This window comes from Quercus robur, chromosome 5 (genome assembly GCF_932294415.1).
Source record: "Quercus robur chromosome 5, dhQueRobu3.1, whole genome shotgun sequence".
Taxonomy (NCBI): domain Eukaryota; kingdom Viridiplantae; phylum Streptophyta; class Magnoliopsida; order Fagales; family Fagaceae; genus Quercus; species Quercus robur.
Genome location: NC_065538.1, coordinates 51,961,684 through 51,978,598, shown reverse-complemented (window position 1 = coordinate 51,978,598; position 16,915 = coordinate 51,961,684). Strand labels below are relative to the sequence as shown.

Sequence of the window (16,915 nt, the reverse complement as noted above, 5' to 3'; positions counted from 1 at the left end):
GCAACTAGATTACGAGCTGGTTTGAACTACCATGCAACATTCTTATTCCTAAAATTAGCCACTACTAATGTTATTCACGAAATTAGCCAAGAAATTAAATGAATTGAGGTGATTTCATGTATACCTGGTGCGATGTAGCCAATTGTACCAATGGTTCTGGTTTGGGTTGCGTCCTTGTTTTCAGCTAAAATCTTTGCAATGCCAAAGTCTCCAACATGTGCAACCATGTTCTCATTCAAAAGAATATTGCTAGGCTTCAAATCACAATGCACCACGGATTCTAATTGACCATTATGGAGATAATCTAATGCTGATGCAACATCAACCATAATGCCTACTCTTTGAACAAGATTCAAGCAGTAGTTGTGAGAGTATATCCACTTTTCAAGGCTATAATTTGACATGTACTGCAACACCAAAGCTTTAAACTGGGGATTGGAGCATACACTAATGACTTTAACTAGATTCCTATGTCGTAATGCCCTTAACACCTTGCATTCAGCATCAAAACTTTTAAAAGCATCCTCCAAATGCAGGTTTAGAACTTTTACAGCAACAGTAGTCCCATCAGACAGTATCCCTTTGTACACAGTACCAAACCCTCCAATTCCAAGCAAGTTGCTTTCACAAAAGTTGTTTGTCCCACGACAAAGTTCTTGATATGATATCATTCTCCAATCCACTGTAGGTAATGTGAAAAGTGAACTTGGAATTTGCATGTTATATTGTGTATGTCTTCTTAGCATAATGACAAGCATTGTAAAGATTATAATTGATGCAATGCTGGGAATAATATATTTGAGCAAAAGTTGTTTCATCCTTGCTCCTTTAGAACTGGGACTCGTGCAAGGTGGAACTCCAAAAATTGAATTCCCACAAAGTGCTTCATTACCTAAAAATGATTTTGCCTTGAAGTTTGCAAAAGGTCCACCAGATGGTATCTCTCCTGATAACTTATTGAACGACAAATTCAAATACTTGAGAAACCGAAGTGCCTCCAGAGACTTAGGAATTGCACCTGAGAGATTATTGTTAGAGAGGTCCAGCAAATCCATTCCTTTCAATTGCCCAAAAGAATCTGGAATGTCTCCTTGAAATGAATTCTTTGACAAATCAAGATTACCTAGACTTTCAAAAGCACCAATGATACTTGGAACTTTTCCAGTAATTTGGTTATGAGATAAATTCAAGTACACAATAGCTCTGAGTTTTTTCATGTTTGGAGACAAAGATCCGTAGAGGGAATTTGATGATAAATCCAAGAACAACAAATTTTCAAGATTCCACACATTCAATGGGATTGATGATGTCAATTTGTTATAACTCAAGTTTAATATCTGCAAAAGATTGAGGTTTCCAATGCAATTCGGGATGGATCCAGAAATTTTGTTATTTGAGAGAAATAGTTCTCCCAGCTTGATTAGCTGACAAATCTCTTCTGGAATGTTTCCTCCAATATTATTGTCTCTAAGATGCAATCTTTGCAATTCCTCTAATCCCCCTAATGTTGACGGTAAATTTCCAGACAAATTGTTATAGCTCAAATCAAGCCAGGTCAAATTTTTCAAGGAACCGATTCCCATTGGAATTTGACCCTTTATTTGGCTTTGACCTGCACTAATGATTTTAAGCGAAGCCGAAAAATTTCCAATGGTTTCCGGAATTGTAATATTCAAGGGATTGGTGGAAATATCTAGCAACTCTAAAGATGTGCAACTGGTTAAAGATGTAAGAAAACTATGCTCTTGATGCCCAGACTCCTCTGTTAGTTGATTATCACCTAGAGCCAAGTATTTGAGATATTTCAAGTTTCCAAGACTTCTAGGTATAGGCCCAGAGAGTAAATTTGTAGATAAATCTACTAAGACGAGGTTGGAACAATTTAAAAGATATGATGGGATACGACTGCTAATGTTGTTGTCATCAAGAAGCAACCTTCTAAGATTAGGGCAAGGGATCCTAGTATCTAATGAAAGATTTCCAGACAAGGAATTACCCATCAAGTCGAGTAATTGTAGAGAGGTAATGTTGAAAATATTTTGGGGTATTGTCCCAGTGAGATCGTTATAAAAAATATGCAGTTTCTTCAGATTGTGGAGACGCCATAAATCACTTGGCACGCTTCCTTTAATGTTGTTACTTTCAGCACCAAACTGTTGTAACATCGATAAATTGCTTATGATAGGAGGAATGTTTCCAATTAAGTTGTTACCTCCAAGATAGAGGAGTTCAACCTTTTTTAAACTCCCAAAACCTTTTGAAATACTTCCATCAAACATATTGTATGATAGAGATAATTCTAAAAGCTCTCTGCAGTTATTAAACTGTGAGGGGAGCTTACCGCTGAATTTGTTGTTGGAAATATACAGTCCTTGAAGATTAGGACAATGCCTACAAAGATCCACTGGGAGGGTTCCTGGGAGGTTATTTCCTGTAATATGAATACTCTTTAGAGAAGACAAGTTAAAGATGACAAGAGGAAATGCACCGGTGAGGTTATTGAAATTCAAATTCAAGAACTCTAATGACGACATATTGCCGAGGGACGATGGAATTGTACCCATAAGATAGTTTGAATGAAGGTATATTTCGCGAAGCCTTGGTAACATGCCTAAATCTTTAGGTATGCTACCATTTAAGTTGTTTCCAGAAAGACTTAAAACTTCAAGCCTCTGGCAATTATGTAGAGTCGGAGGAATACTACCTGCCAACAGGTTGTTTGACAACCGAAGTTCCCTCAAGCGGTGTAGATTACCAATCTCATGTGGCAGAAAACCAGAGAAGCTGTTGTTATGAAGATCGAGTGAGACTAGGAAGGAGAGGTTGCCAATATGAGGGGAAATGGTGCCGTGTAGATCCACATAGGAAAGGTTCAAGGCTGTGACTCTTTGTCTGCGTTGGCTGCAAGAGACCCCAAACCACTCACAGAAGTTTGCTGTTGTGGACCAGTTACTGGCAGAGAAGATAGCATCATCTGGAATCGAAATCAATCCGAAACAGATTATGGCTATTAATGGCTTGCACCCTCCTCGGAACCCTAAGGAGGTGCAGAGGTTGACTGGGATGGCAGCAGCCTTGAACAGGTTCATCTCTCGGTCCGCGGACAGGTGTCGTCCTTTCTTCCAACTGCTGCATAAGTGGAAGGATTTTCAGTGGATCGAGGAGTGTGTTACGGCTTTTGAGAACCTCAAACGTTACTTATCCAATCCACCGATACTTTCCCGACTTGATAAGAAAGAAGTATTGTATGCATACCTAGCAGTCACCAAGCACACTATCAGCTTCGTCCTAGTCAAGAACCAGGACAGAGTCCAGAGACCCGTCTATTATGTCAGCAAATCCTTGCAAGAGGTTGAGATGCGCTATCTTCCCTTGATAAATTTAAATCAAGGCTGCTGCCATCCTAGTCAACCTCTGCACCTCCTTAGGGTTCCGAGGAGGGTGCAAGCCATTAATAGCCATAATCTGTTTCGGATTGATTTCGATTCCACGGTGGGTTATCATTGCAACCATTAACAACCAACACCACCAAATATGTCATTGACAACAACAACCAAGCCTTAGTCCCATATTTATTAAGGTTGGCTTGGGGCCCTCATCAAACTTTATGTACCTCCCCTTTTAGCCATATAAGACTTGATCTTTTCATATGTAGGAAATTGAATGGCGACATGACTTATCCCGGCCAATGAAGGAACAAACCAAACAATGCCACTGTTTCAGACCAACAAAATATCATGACAAAAAGAACGCAGCATGAAGATTTTCTTTGTTGAATTAAATGATGTGGAAAGCATATTTTAGTAATCGCTTTGGGCAGAATGGGTCTCAATCACTCTTAACAATTTTTTATTTTTATTTTATGATATAGGTAGTTTATTTGCAAACTCACATAATACACATCAAACTAAGGAAGAACTTACATGTTCAATCCTCGAATGCCTTCCTCATGTGCTATCCTTGTCAATTGGGTTAAATGGGTATTAACTCAATTAACATTAATATTTTTAGGGTTTTAACTAGGTACCCAATTAGACCAAATTATAACTAAGTATCATTTCTAAAAATCACCCAACTCTAAAATACCAAATAACCACTAAAAAGACCAAAACACCCATTAAACCTAGAAACTTACCAAAATACCCCCCTTAAACCTAAAAAATGACATAAATACCCTCTGAAACCTAAAATTTATCACCAATCAAATTTGGAGTAATTTATAACAAGTGTGCTAGTGTGTGATTAATTTAACTAAAAAAAAACCTTAATAACTATCAAATTATTATCATGATGACTTATGTGCTAACGCCAGTTATTGTTGTTGTGATATTGATGTTGATATTGTTCCACTACCACAAAATTGTGCTTCATCTTCTTTCAGTGGAAAAACTTATTTTTATTTTTATTTTTTATTCTTGTTGACAAGGACGGATCTAGGATTTTAAGTTAGTGGGGGCTAGAGTATAAAGAAAAAAAAAAAAAAAAAACCTCCAAATAGGCATCCATTTATAAAAATTGAAAATCATTATTTCTAAATACTTTAAGATGCAATCATTTACCAACAAAGACAAACAAAAACAAAATAATTTCATTTTTTAATACTAGGTTGGTTAGGAATTTTTTTTTTTTTTTTTTTTTTTTTTTTTTTTTGTTGAAGTTAGAGCATTCACATTGGTGGGTGCTAAATATTTTAGCTTTTAGCACCTCAAAAAAGTTACTTTTTCTATTTTATCACCTTACTTTACAATACACAAAATATCAAATGTTATATTTTTTTTTTTTGTAACTCCATTTAAAATAATATAAACAATTCCTTAAAATAATAAAGAAAGCGAGAGAATTTGATTTTTTAAATTAAATGAAGAGATATAATCTTAATAGAATAATGTATTTTATTTTTAACAATTTGCTACAGCCAACTGGTATTTATACCAGTTTACTGTAGTTGCAAAAAATTTAGGTTTAACTTCTCCAATAACACATGATTTTTTTGTGGTAAAATAGTTTTTTTTTTTATAACTAAAATACAATCACTATTGTGAATATTTTTATTGTTTTTGTTAAGTTTTTTGGTTGGATGGTTGCTATTTGAGTGAGGCTAGTTATAATTATTGTGGAGAAATAAGGCCTAAGGTTTTGGAATGGAGCCTAACTAAAAAAATGAAAAATGTTATAACTAAAACCTTAGGCCTCTTGGGCTCCCACTTGGTTTCGTCCCGGCTTGTTGAAGATATTTTCAACACCACATAAAGAAGTTTTAATTATATATTTTTATGTACTAGGGGAAAAATTCCTCTCTAACTCTCAAGTGACAAGCAATCACTCCATGCATTAATTTGAGTTACGAGTTTCCCAATATTCCTATGACTAAGGAACAAAGAATTGATGGACTTTTCTTACGTAGTATGACCATTGTAGTTTTCATTGTTGTCCTAGTGAAATATTTAATTTAAATTAGTGTGTTGAACTTTTCACTAAGCTATTTGATTTAACGTGTTAAGAGGACAAATTGTATTTTTAATAAGAGACTTAAATCAAATCCTGCTTACACTGAACCAAATTGGTGTCTTTTTAATGAACCTATAGTATCTATCATTGAGAATAAATTATAATTAATAAATTCATCTTCAACTTCGGCTCATATCAAGTTTGGGACTTGGAAAAAGATAAGGAAGTTTCATTTATTCAATCATGATAATGTTGTTTCAAGGGAAACCGAGAGCTAGTATATATGAAATTCTACTAGGAGGTAAAAAAAGAAGAGAAGAAAGAGAGCTGGTATTGAACATGACAGTTGCCAAAATATTCCTCACTCCATCATACCCTAAATTATCATGGACTCCGTAAAGTCTAGTGCCATGCACATCATGGGATTTAGTGAGATTTTAAGGTACCACGTATTGTTAAGGAAATTGATAACTATCTAAAAAAGAATGTAACTTTGAGACCTGTTAAAAACCATTTCTTTAAATTGATAATTGTCATAGCTAGTCAAAGGAGTTTGGTATCCAAATAAATTTTTTTTTTTTTTAAATCACACAATCACGTCAAGTACACCACACACGCTAACATGTTCTAGAATGTACATAAATTTTCTAAGATAAAAAGTGTTCTAGAAAACATATATCCATAAATTTTCAAAATTTTTTTATTTATCAATGTTTGTATTACTTTATATTTTCAAGAGACTTTGTAAACTTTCAAGATGAAACCAGTCTTAAAACACAAATTCACACCCCTTCTCACGTAAACAATCTACACAAAATATTTTAACAATTATTACCAGTTAAAAAAAAAAAAAAAAAACTTAATCATCCAATGCAGTTGAAGCAGAACGTGTAGGATAATTCCTTCTTTCTTTTCATGGTTCCTATATATCCTCTTTTAATTGCTGACTTTGCCCTAGATAACTAGGGCATATAGAGAGCATTTATAGTTTAATTGGGCATAAAAAACAACCAATTTGACAGTGCTGACAGGTGTTCAATTGCAAAATTCAGAGTATAGAGAAGATATATAAGGTGTATGGGACAAAAGATTTATGCTCTACTTTACCAAGACTAGTAAATTTATTAAAAAGGGATTTACAAGTTGGCATTTCTTTTATCCTAATAAGTAATAACTGAAACAAAATTGTAAACAAAGGCATAACTTGTATGTAGAACCTATGATCCATGTAAACTAGCCGTAATTCTACGCCAACTATGAAGATGGTAAGATGTTTCACTTGTTAGCTAGTTGCTAATTGATTGAAGGAGATATGGTCCTCAGTGACCGCAATGACCTTTGAAGTTTGAGATAATGTAAACTAGAACACCCCCCCCCCCCCCCAAAAAAAATAAAGAATCTTATAATAATTATGATAGGCAAACATACAAGAGGCTGATTGATTAGAATTTAGAAAGAACCACCCTCCAAAATCAAAGAGAAAAATTATTTGTTGACTAGAAAAATCAACACTGCCCTATAGCTAGCAAGTCAGTTCTCTATTTAATTTGGCACATAGTATAATTATATTAGTAGGAATTGGATTTATATCTCGATCAATAATTAATTTCATGATGCAGTTATAATGGAATTGTGAGATCTGATGTAGAAGTTTGAAAAGTAGAGAGGTAAAATGTTGGAAGGTTAAGAAAAATATTTTGATCTAAGGAATAAAATTAAAAGTGAATTTTAATTTTCAATCTCATCCATTGATTTACTAGCATCAAATGTAGATCCATAATAAGTATGGGTTGAAGTGATAGTCCATTAACATTTTGTGGTGTTTCATATTGGTGATTCGAACCCCACCTCCTATAATATGATAAGAATTACTCTTGGAGTTATGAATATTTATTGCCATTGGAACCACGGAGGTAACATGAAAATAGGAATGCTTTCAAAAAGCCATATGATCTAATGCAACTTCATATGATCAATCTCAGAGAACCTTTGAGTGGTTGCATGCATGTAAAACTTCGATAAAAATAAGATTTTATATTTGTTATTCTAGTTGCACTTCAATTGATCTTTGTTCCAGTGAGATATTTAATTTTATTTAACATGTTGAACTTTTCATTGAGCTATTTAATTTAACGTGTTAGGACGACAACTTTATGTTTCATTGATGTTCCAGTGAGATATTTAATTTCATTTAACGTGTTAAACTTTCCATTGAGCTATTTATTTAACGCGTTGGAGCGACAAATTGTATTTTTCATTGATATTGATGTTCCAACATAAATATTCAAATAGGGGACAGTTGTCACTGATAGTTATTGGGCCATCTTAGTTGAGGTTTTCACAAAGAGACAGAATATGGAAAGGGTTGAAGTTTTTTGTTTAAAAAAAAAAAAAAAAAAAAAAAAAAAAAAAAAAAAAGAAAATGTAAAGTATTCTGAGAAGCCTTGAAAGTTGAAATTATAACCAAAAAACTACGTCATAAGGATGCAAACATTTGGTCAGACCTATCAGCTCAACTGGGTGTTTTTAGGCACTGTACAACTCAGAAACAAAAACAGTGAATCCTCAAAATAGCATTCTTAACAAATGCAAACAGTTGAATTAAATATGAAGTAAATATAAATAAAAAAAATAAAAGATATTTCGCTAAATGCATTTTAAGTTCAAATTTAATGGCGTGAACAAATGTTTAGGACCTGTGACAGTGCCTCTTGTTCTTTACAGAGTTGCACTTGATCTTTAAGCTGCAAAATTAACCATAGCCATCAGACAAGCTTACAAGGACAAGTGAAAGTACGGAAGGTGCATCTTAGCAATATGATGGCTAACCTGGAGAGCTTTTACATGATCCCAAAGGGGTGGCAAGTCAGTGAATAATTTCTAGCTAACAAACATTTAAGCACATGGCTTCAAACTAATCAACGATTAAGCACATGACACAATCAATTAATACGCAAATGACTCTAACCTTCAATTACAAAGATGACACAAAACTTTACTAATAAACTGCCTCTTATAATAAGCTGATGGTGTCTAGTAACAAGTGTTGATGCTACACTGTTGTTGTTACTAATGCTTACTGATACAAAACTTTACTTCCTCATGCTTACTTGTCGCTAGTTTTAATAATTGAGCTTATATTTAGCATCAAAATCCAAATAGTCAGAACCATTTAAACAGCATTGAACAAATAGGAGGATGACTAAAATTTTCAAAATATGGAGGCAAAAAAATTGGAGACAGTAAGCTACTACAACAAAGGGGAAACAACAACCAATCAAATCTATCGGAAAGTCCACACAAATGAGCATGCTTGTGCATATCAACCTGTAAAGGCACAACAAAATCATCCCATCACACTTTTTTTTTTTTTTAATTGGAAAATATAATGTTTAATTATTTTAATACAAGTCAAAAGCAGCATAAGAATCCAAACATTATATATTCAGCAACATAACTAAAATATGAACAAAATCAAATTGATTCTATAAACCGAGATATAAATAAGTTACTTCCATTGTATAAACTAGCATTTAACCTGCGCAATGCTAGGGAGTATTTTATGTATTAGTCATATTAAAACATGTAAAGTTTGTTAATCATAGGAATGCTGTCTATAAAATACAATAAAATTTTAGTAGTAGGATATTACAATTTAACAAGTGTGATGAAGACATCAAGAAGGGTTAGAAAGAGAAGGATCATCATCATCATATATTGAATCGAGAATAACATCTCTTAGATTATACTAGATCTTAGACCAATTGGAGAAACACAAGCTCCCAGCTATCAGATAAACTAGATCAGGCTGAAATCTAGCCAAGAAAAACCTAGGTCTTCTTCTAGACCCCCAATTTAACAAATATTAAAGATGTGTAATGCCTGGAAAAAAAGGCAACCAAATTATTAAGATGAACCAGATTGTGGGAGGGTTGCACTATCCTAGATATCTAAGAAAAAAACTCCTCCCAGAGTTTTAGACAATACTTATTATTTCATAAATTTCAGCCCAAATATTGTTTCAGCTTTGAGACATATGATTATGCAGCGGCAGAAGTAAAAATCAAAAGGCAAAGAAGAAGATTTGTCTGTAGTTCCCACTAGAAGAAATCCTAGAACTTCCTATAAGGAGGCAACAACTAGACTCAAGATTTAGAAACTAGATGATTTCTTCTTTTTTTTTGTTTGGGGGGGGGGGGGGGGGGTGGTGGAGGGGAGAATCAACATGATGAATCTAAAAGGTGCAAATTTAGAACTTTTTGATAAATAATAAGTTTTATTAATATCAAAAAGAGACACCCTAGTACACAAGAAGTGTACAAGGGTCAACAGTCAAGTACAAAATTACAAGAATCAAGAAAATCAAGGAAAGAGGTGAATGATTGGTTTCGCAAAGCAAGCAACCAATCCAATAAAGTTCCAAAGAAAAATAACTTGAGGTTTGGTATGGATCTCTCATTATCTTCAAAACACCTACTATTTCTTTCCCTCCAAAGACACCACATTAAACAATGGGGGACAATTAACCATATATGACCATTTAGAACTTCTGCATCTATAGAAACCATACTCCAAAGGAACATGAACATTCAGAAATAATGGTACAAAAAGTTTTCTTAATGGGTCTCTATTTTTCATCTTGTACCCAATTTTACTAATTCTATCTCACACAATATTTTCTAATAGTTTTTGCTACATAGGCTATGTAAGATCATCAGTGGAGAACTCACAACAGCATGCTAAAAACCAGTTTTTTCTCAATTTTTAGATCACCCATTTAGTTAAGGTATGTTTTTCATATTGTAATAAAAGCTATATATACTAAAGGATACTTGTCAAGTATGATCAATAAAAACTAAACAATGTTCACAAGGAGCCACATATGACTATGCCAACTACCATGGAAATAAAATTATTCGTGTAGTATCACACAACATATTAAGAAATACAAGAAGAAAATAGAGAAGACAAAAACAACCAGAGTAAGATAAAACAGTTATAAGCTGTGTAGAGCTAACTTTTAAGAAACACTGTGAGAGCAAATAGGTTAAAGCAACAAATTAAAGAAGCAATTTTGTAGTTACCTCCTAACAATAAGTCTACTACATTATTAAACAGAAGCGAAGAGAAAGATTAGTTAAAAACGAAATGGGTATCTACTTATCTTCTTGTACCCAATTTTACTAATTCTGACTCACACAATATTTTCTAGTAATTATTGCTTCTTAGGCTATGTAAGGTCATTAGTGGAGAACACACAACAACAACATCCTCAAAACCACAGCTTTTTCTAAATTTTTAGATCACCCATTTAGTTCAAGTATTACATTTTTTTTTTCAGATTGTAATCTTTATATATATATATATATAGACACACACACTAAAGGATACTTGTCAAGTATGGTCAATTAAAACTAAACAATGATAGGGAGCCACAGATGAGAATGCCAACTATCATGGAATCACACAACATATTAAAGAAACACAAGAAGAAAACAGAGAAGACAAAAACCAATAGAGGAAGATAAAATGGTCATAAGTTGCGTAGAACTAACTAGTAAGAAACACTGTGAGAGCAAATGAGAGGAAATTACCTATATGGCAACAAATAGTTTCAGAGGAAATTATTCGTGCAAGATTCCATGACCAAAAATTCTGTATAAAATAAAAGTCACTAAAAACTTTCATTATTTAAAAATAGAATAAGAAGACAAGCTTTGAGGGAAAGCAACTATAAGTTTCCAGACTATTTCACAAAAAATACCACAGGGAGATTTTGTATGGGTTAAGTGTTACACTCAAAAATTCATGAGGTTCGGTTTTCTTAAGGGAAACCACGGTGGGGGGTGGGGGGGGGGGTGAATATTTTCCCAAAAGAAAAGCTATTCGGAAAGCCCTGTTTGCAACTTGTCAGATCTACACTCACTGTCTGAAGAGGAAGGGGAAAAAAAAAAAATAGCGGGGGACCGGGGGGGCTCTTTGGCAATTATGACTTGGGAGTGATAATTCTCAAACAACTTGAGATATTGAAATGACATCCAAATGCATTTCTATAGTCCACTTAAACTTAATTAGCCTTCATAAATAACAGAGGAAAGTGAGGGCGACTTGTGATACCATAACAACAACAAATCTATCTGTTGTAGGCTCTGGTCCAATGTGAGCACCTGCTCATACATGTTAAAGGGACATTTATCTTTGTGATCCAGTCATATTAACAAATCAGAAGGGACAAACAGCAATAAAAACTTAACTAACTTGGGTAGTTCATTTTTAGCAAATGTTTTATAAAAGTTGTCTTTCCAGTTGAATATTGACCCAAAAGACCATGGGTTTAGCATCAAAATCACTATTTGTCTGCAAAAATGTAAATAAAAATCAATCCTCTGCTACAGAGGCCTTAGAATCTAGAGTGTACACTTGACAACAAAACTAGAAAGATCTAAATATCTCCATTTTGCAAACCACAGCCTCTAGTTTAAAAGATTAATATGGAACTAGCCAAATAAAATATATGCAACTTCTAGTGGCTTTGGCTTTTCAATGTACAATCTCTTCAAGCCATCAATAATTGATGTACCTGCATTGGGAGGAAGCTGAGCACGAGACGATGAGAGAGGACACACATTAGCCAACAAATGAAAATGAAGACATCCCCCTAAAAAGAAGTATATATTGTATGCTACTTTGTATTTTTATAGGTAAAACATTTTCTTAGAAAAGGCACAGTACAGGGCACAATCCTAGAACATGGGATGCATGTAAGATAAGCACCAAAAGGTAAAGCCTATATTGTATGTCAAAAGAATATATTGCCAAACAGAAAAAAGAAGATATTTAAACATAAAGGAAACCTGATTTTTTTAGAGACAAAGAAAGAATAATGACTAAAAAAACTCAACAATCAAAAGTACTATAATTGACTTAGAAACTTCCCAAAATTAATTGGCCTGAAGATAACAATAAACTCAATTAAGTGGTAAACTCATCAATACTAAATGGTAAAGTACTAATAGAACCAACCAAGCTCATTTCTTAAATCAGAAAACAACCATCCTCGCTAATACAAAATAGTTAAGTATTAAAGGTGCCTTTTATTAATTTCATATTTTTATTATTCAGAAATTAAAAACAATACAAAGCCTCCTATCATACAGAATACAGGGGAAAGTAATTGCATTCAGCTAATAAATTCTCTAAAGAAAGAGACACCCCTAACAAATATAAAAGTAGCTAGCAGCCACTATCAAGTAAGTGTTAATTAACCAGGAGTTGGTAAGAAAAAATTATTTTTAATGCACCATTTAACAATAATTTAGTCTTTGACAAATACAAATGACAGAACTTATAACAGATTGCAATTATAAAAAAAATTCAATCAAAAGACCCAACATGTCTTCGCCTTTCTTACACTAATCTATTCCAAAACCCAACTTTCTTCAACAAACTGCCACCACAAAGACTACCTCATTTCCAAACCCATGTTGAAAGCTAAATCAAAACCCCATTCCAGAAATACAAAGTCACAAACAATCTCAACAGTGCACACATCAAAGGAAAATCAAAAGAGAGAGCCATGGGGTTTGGCTTTGTAAAGCTTGGCGGGTTCCACGAAATCTGCTGCAGACTTCATCTCCTCCTCATATCTGAAAGTAAAGAAAGTCACCAAAAACTTTCATTCTGTAAAGAATAGAATAAGAAGACCGACTTTGAGGGAAAGCAACTATAAGTTTCGATATTATTTTCACAAAAAATACCACATGGAGGTTTTGTAAAATATTCAAAAGCCTAGTGGGTTAAGTGTCACACAATTAACTAGTTAACACATAAAACAATACCACATGGGGTTAAGATTGATTTTTATTTTGTTAAGGAAAGGGTATTTTTATGGTGGCATTATGATGCTATGTACCCCACGAGTTAGCCCATATTTTCACTAAAGGGCTTCTTTTCGCTAAATTCTAGAAGATCAAGTTCAAGCTAAACCTTCTTTCAAATCGTGCTTAGGTTATTAAGCAAAAAAAAAAAAAAAAAAAACAAACAAAAAAGTGCTCAACTTATTGCCAGCAAACATTTGTGTAATTGAATTTGTCGGTCCTTCATTCAGTTGGTACTAATGCCCTTCTTATAGCTGCTACAAGCACATACAACCACACGCATTGTGGGCGTGGAGTATGAAATTTTTCGTTTGACATTCTTTTCCTATTGAAACTAGGAGTATAGATTTTCTTATTCAAAAAGATTTTAGAATGTCAAACCGAATATCTTTATTCAATAATTTAAAAGCTTGGCATATTAACTACAAATACTAATAACTTGAGATAATTTTGACTGATTTTGGTCCTGAGTAACATACTACTTGTAAAGCTTATAAAATTAGATGACATACCAAACTAGGGTAACAAAATTACACCTTGAAAAAAAACTTGAGCAATACCGTAAATATCAGACACCCCTATTTCTGTTTCCAAGTAGTGCCAATTTGATTTTGTTAACCTTGGCCACCACGTCCTTGATTTCAGGTCTTTCATCTGGTAATTCTTCAGAACACCTCAAGCCTAATTCCAAGATAGATGAAAGGATAGTTTGCATGACAATTACATCTCTTCCAGCTTCTATACTAAGCAAACCATCGTCCACAACTTCCATTCTGTCAAGAAGTGAAGCAATCCATTGCCTCATACCTAGATCTCCAACAAACATTTCATCGGTAGGTTTTTTTCTTGTGATCATCTCCAACAATATTATCCCATAGCTATAAATGTCACATTTGGTGGATACTCTCCCTTCAGAACCATACTCTGTCATACTCATATATGTCAACAAAATTTTAAGTTAATGATCCACATATTTGTCCAAACAAAGTAAAAACTCTACAAATAAAAACTTTTAGTGGGTACACACACCAACACCCCATTCATACAAGGATTTAAAAATTAAAAAAAGAAAAAAGAAAAAAGATTTTAACTGTATCCATTCATAATCCATCAATTGATTATATATGTGTATGCTAGATTTTTCTATTTATTTATTTTTGGTTCAACTGTATCTTAACCAATTCTTTGTGTGTCCATTTGCTATTATGTCCTTACGGTTTAACTTTGTTATTAGGAATGATTGTCTAGCTTAACGCATAATGTAGTGTACTTTTTTCACAATCATTAATGTGGCAGGTTGTGATTTGTAAATAATAAAATTGGTATTAGTGGCAGGTTTGTGTAAAACTTTTATTGACAATTTATGAAGAAATTTGTGTCCTTAATATTGGCTATATACTTTTGGAATTATGTTTAGCTCCCGAGCCGAATATGTACACTCCTTCATATCTACATATTCATTTGTGTCTTCATTTAAGTTAGACTTCAAAATGAGCCTTGGAGATTGATCACCACAACTAAACTTTTATAGTCAATTTAGGAAAACTAATCTATTGAGATCATTACCTTTGTATATATATATATATATTTTTGGAGTAATACCTTTGTATATTGTTGATGGCTATAAACAAGGAGAACATTTGCATTAGCTTGTTCAAAAGTTTTCTATTTTAGTATATGAACCTTTTTTTTTTCTATATTACATACTCACTTTTCAAAACACCTAACATTAAATTATCTATTTTATACTACTTTTCATTAAAATACTATTTCTTTACTAATTTTTTATTAGTAGTTTAGTTCATATCTCTCTCTTCCTCATGGGGTGAAGTAAAGAATTATTAAAATATGCATTTGCAAAGCTACAGAACTGTGTATATTTACACTATAGCAAAAGTAGAATTTTGCACAATTTTACATTGGTTGATGTAGGAGGTTTTTGAGATTTATTAGGTAAAATGTGAGGCTTTTTTCTATTTTACATAGACTAAGCAATAAGCCATATCAATACCATGGATGCATTTACGAGACTAGTATTGAAGTACTATTGGATTAAATTGTATTTGACTAGATAAAACAAATTATTAATCTAATGCAACTAGATTACGAGCTGGTTTGAACTACCATGCAACATTCTTATTCCTAAAATTAGCCACTACTAATGTTATTCACAAAATTAGCCAAGAAATTAAATGAATTGAGGTGATTTCATGTATACCTGGTGCGATGTAGCCAATTGTACCAATGGTTCTGGTTTGGGTTGCATCCTTGTTTTCAGCTAAAATCTTTGCAATGCCAAAGTCTCCAACATGTGCAACCATGTCCTCATCCAAAAGAATATTGCTAGGCTTCAAATCACAATGCACCACGGATTCTAATTGACCATTATGGAGATAATCTAATGCCGATGCAATATCAACCATAATGCCTACTCTTTGAACAAGATTCAAGCAGTAGTTGTGAGAGTATATCCACTTTTCAAGGCTATAATTTGACATGTACTGCAACACCAAAGCTTTAAACTGGGGATTGGAGCATACACTAATGACTTTAACTAGATTCCTATGTCGTAATGCCCTTAACACCTTGCATTCAGCATCAAAACTTTTAAAAGCATCCTCCAAATGCAGGTTTAGAACTTTTACAGCAACAGTAGTCCCATCAGACAGTATCCCTTTGTACACAGTACCAAACCCTCCAATTCCAAGCAAGTTGCTTTCACAAAAGTTGTTTGTCCCACGACAAAGTTCTTGATATGATATCATTCTCCAATCCACTGTAGGTAATGTGAAAAGTGAACTTGGAAGCATGTTATATTGTGGATGTCTTCTTAGCATAATGACAAGCATTGCAAAGATTATAATTGATGCAATGCTAGGAATAATATATTTGAGCAAAAGTTGTTTCATCCTTGCTCCTTTAGAATTGGGACTCGTGCAAGCTGGAACTCCAAAAATTGAATTCCCACAAAGTGCTTCATTACCTAAAAATGATTTTTCCTTGAAATTTGCAAAAGGTCCACCAGATGGTATCTCTCCTGATAACTTATTGAACGACAAATTCAAATACTTGAGAAACCGAAGTGCCTCCAGAGACTTAGGAATTGCACCTGAGAGATTATTGTTAGAGAGGTCCAGCAAATCCATTCCTTTCAATTGCCCAAAAGAATCTGGAATGTCTCCTTGAAATGAATTCTTTGACAAATCAAGATTACGAAGACTTTCAAAAGCACCAATGATACTTGGAACTTTTCCATTAATTTGGTTATGAGATAAATTCAAGTACTCAATAGCTCTGAGTTTTTTCATGTTTGGAGATAAAGATCTGTAAAGGGAATTTGATGATAAATCCAAGAACAACATATTTTCAAGATTCCACACATTCAATGGGATTGATGATGTCAGTTTGTTATAACTCAAGTTTAATCTCTGCAAAAGATTGAGGTTTCCAATGCAATTTGGGATGGATCCAGAAATTTTGTTATTTGAGAGAAATAGTTCTCCCAGCTTGATTAGCTGACAAAGCTCTTCTGGAATGTTTCCTCCAATATTATTGTCACTAAGATGCAATCTTTGCAATTCCTTTAATCC

General features: G+C 33.5%; 2 protein-coding genes across 3 annotated transcripts in view; both read right to left on the bottom strand.

Moving 5' to 3' along the window:
• LOC126726289 (probable LRR receptor-like serine/threonine-protein kinase At3g47570) overlaps window positions 1-16,915 on the bottom strand; it is a 167,207-nt gene that overhangs the window by 148,532 nt on the left and 1,760 nt on the right. For both annotated transcript variants that reach the window (XM_050431516.1, XM_050431515.1), the window contains exon 2: window positions 893-2,431. In XM_050431516.1, the coding sequence (XP_050287473.1) occupies window positions 893-2,431 (1,539 nt within the window). The remainder of the gene's footprint in view (window positions 1-892; window positions 2,432-16,915) is intronic.
• The window catches only part of LOC126726298 (uncharacterized), a 96,422-nt gene continuing 90,568 nt past the window's right edge, over window positions 11,062-16,915 (bottom strand). Inside the window, exon 8 of the mRNA XM_050431531.1 lies at window positions 11,062-11,103. The gene's annotated coding sequence lies outside the window, so the exon portion shown is untranslated. The remainder of the gene's footprint in view (window positions 11,104-16,915) is intronic.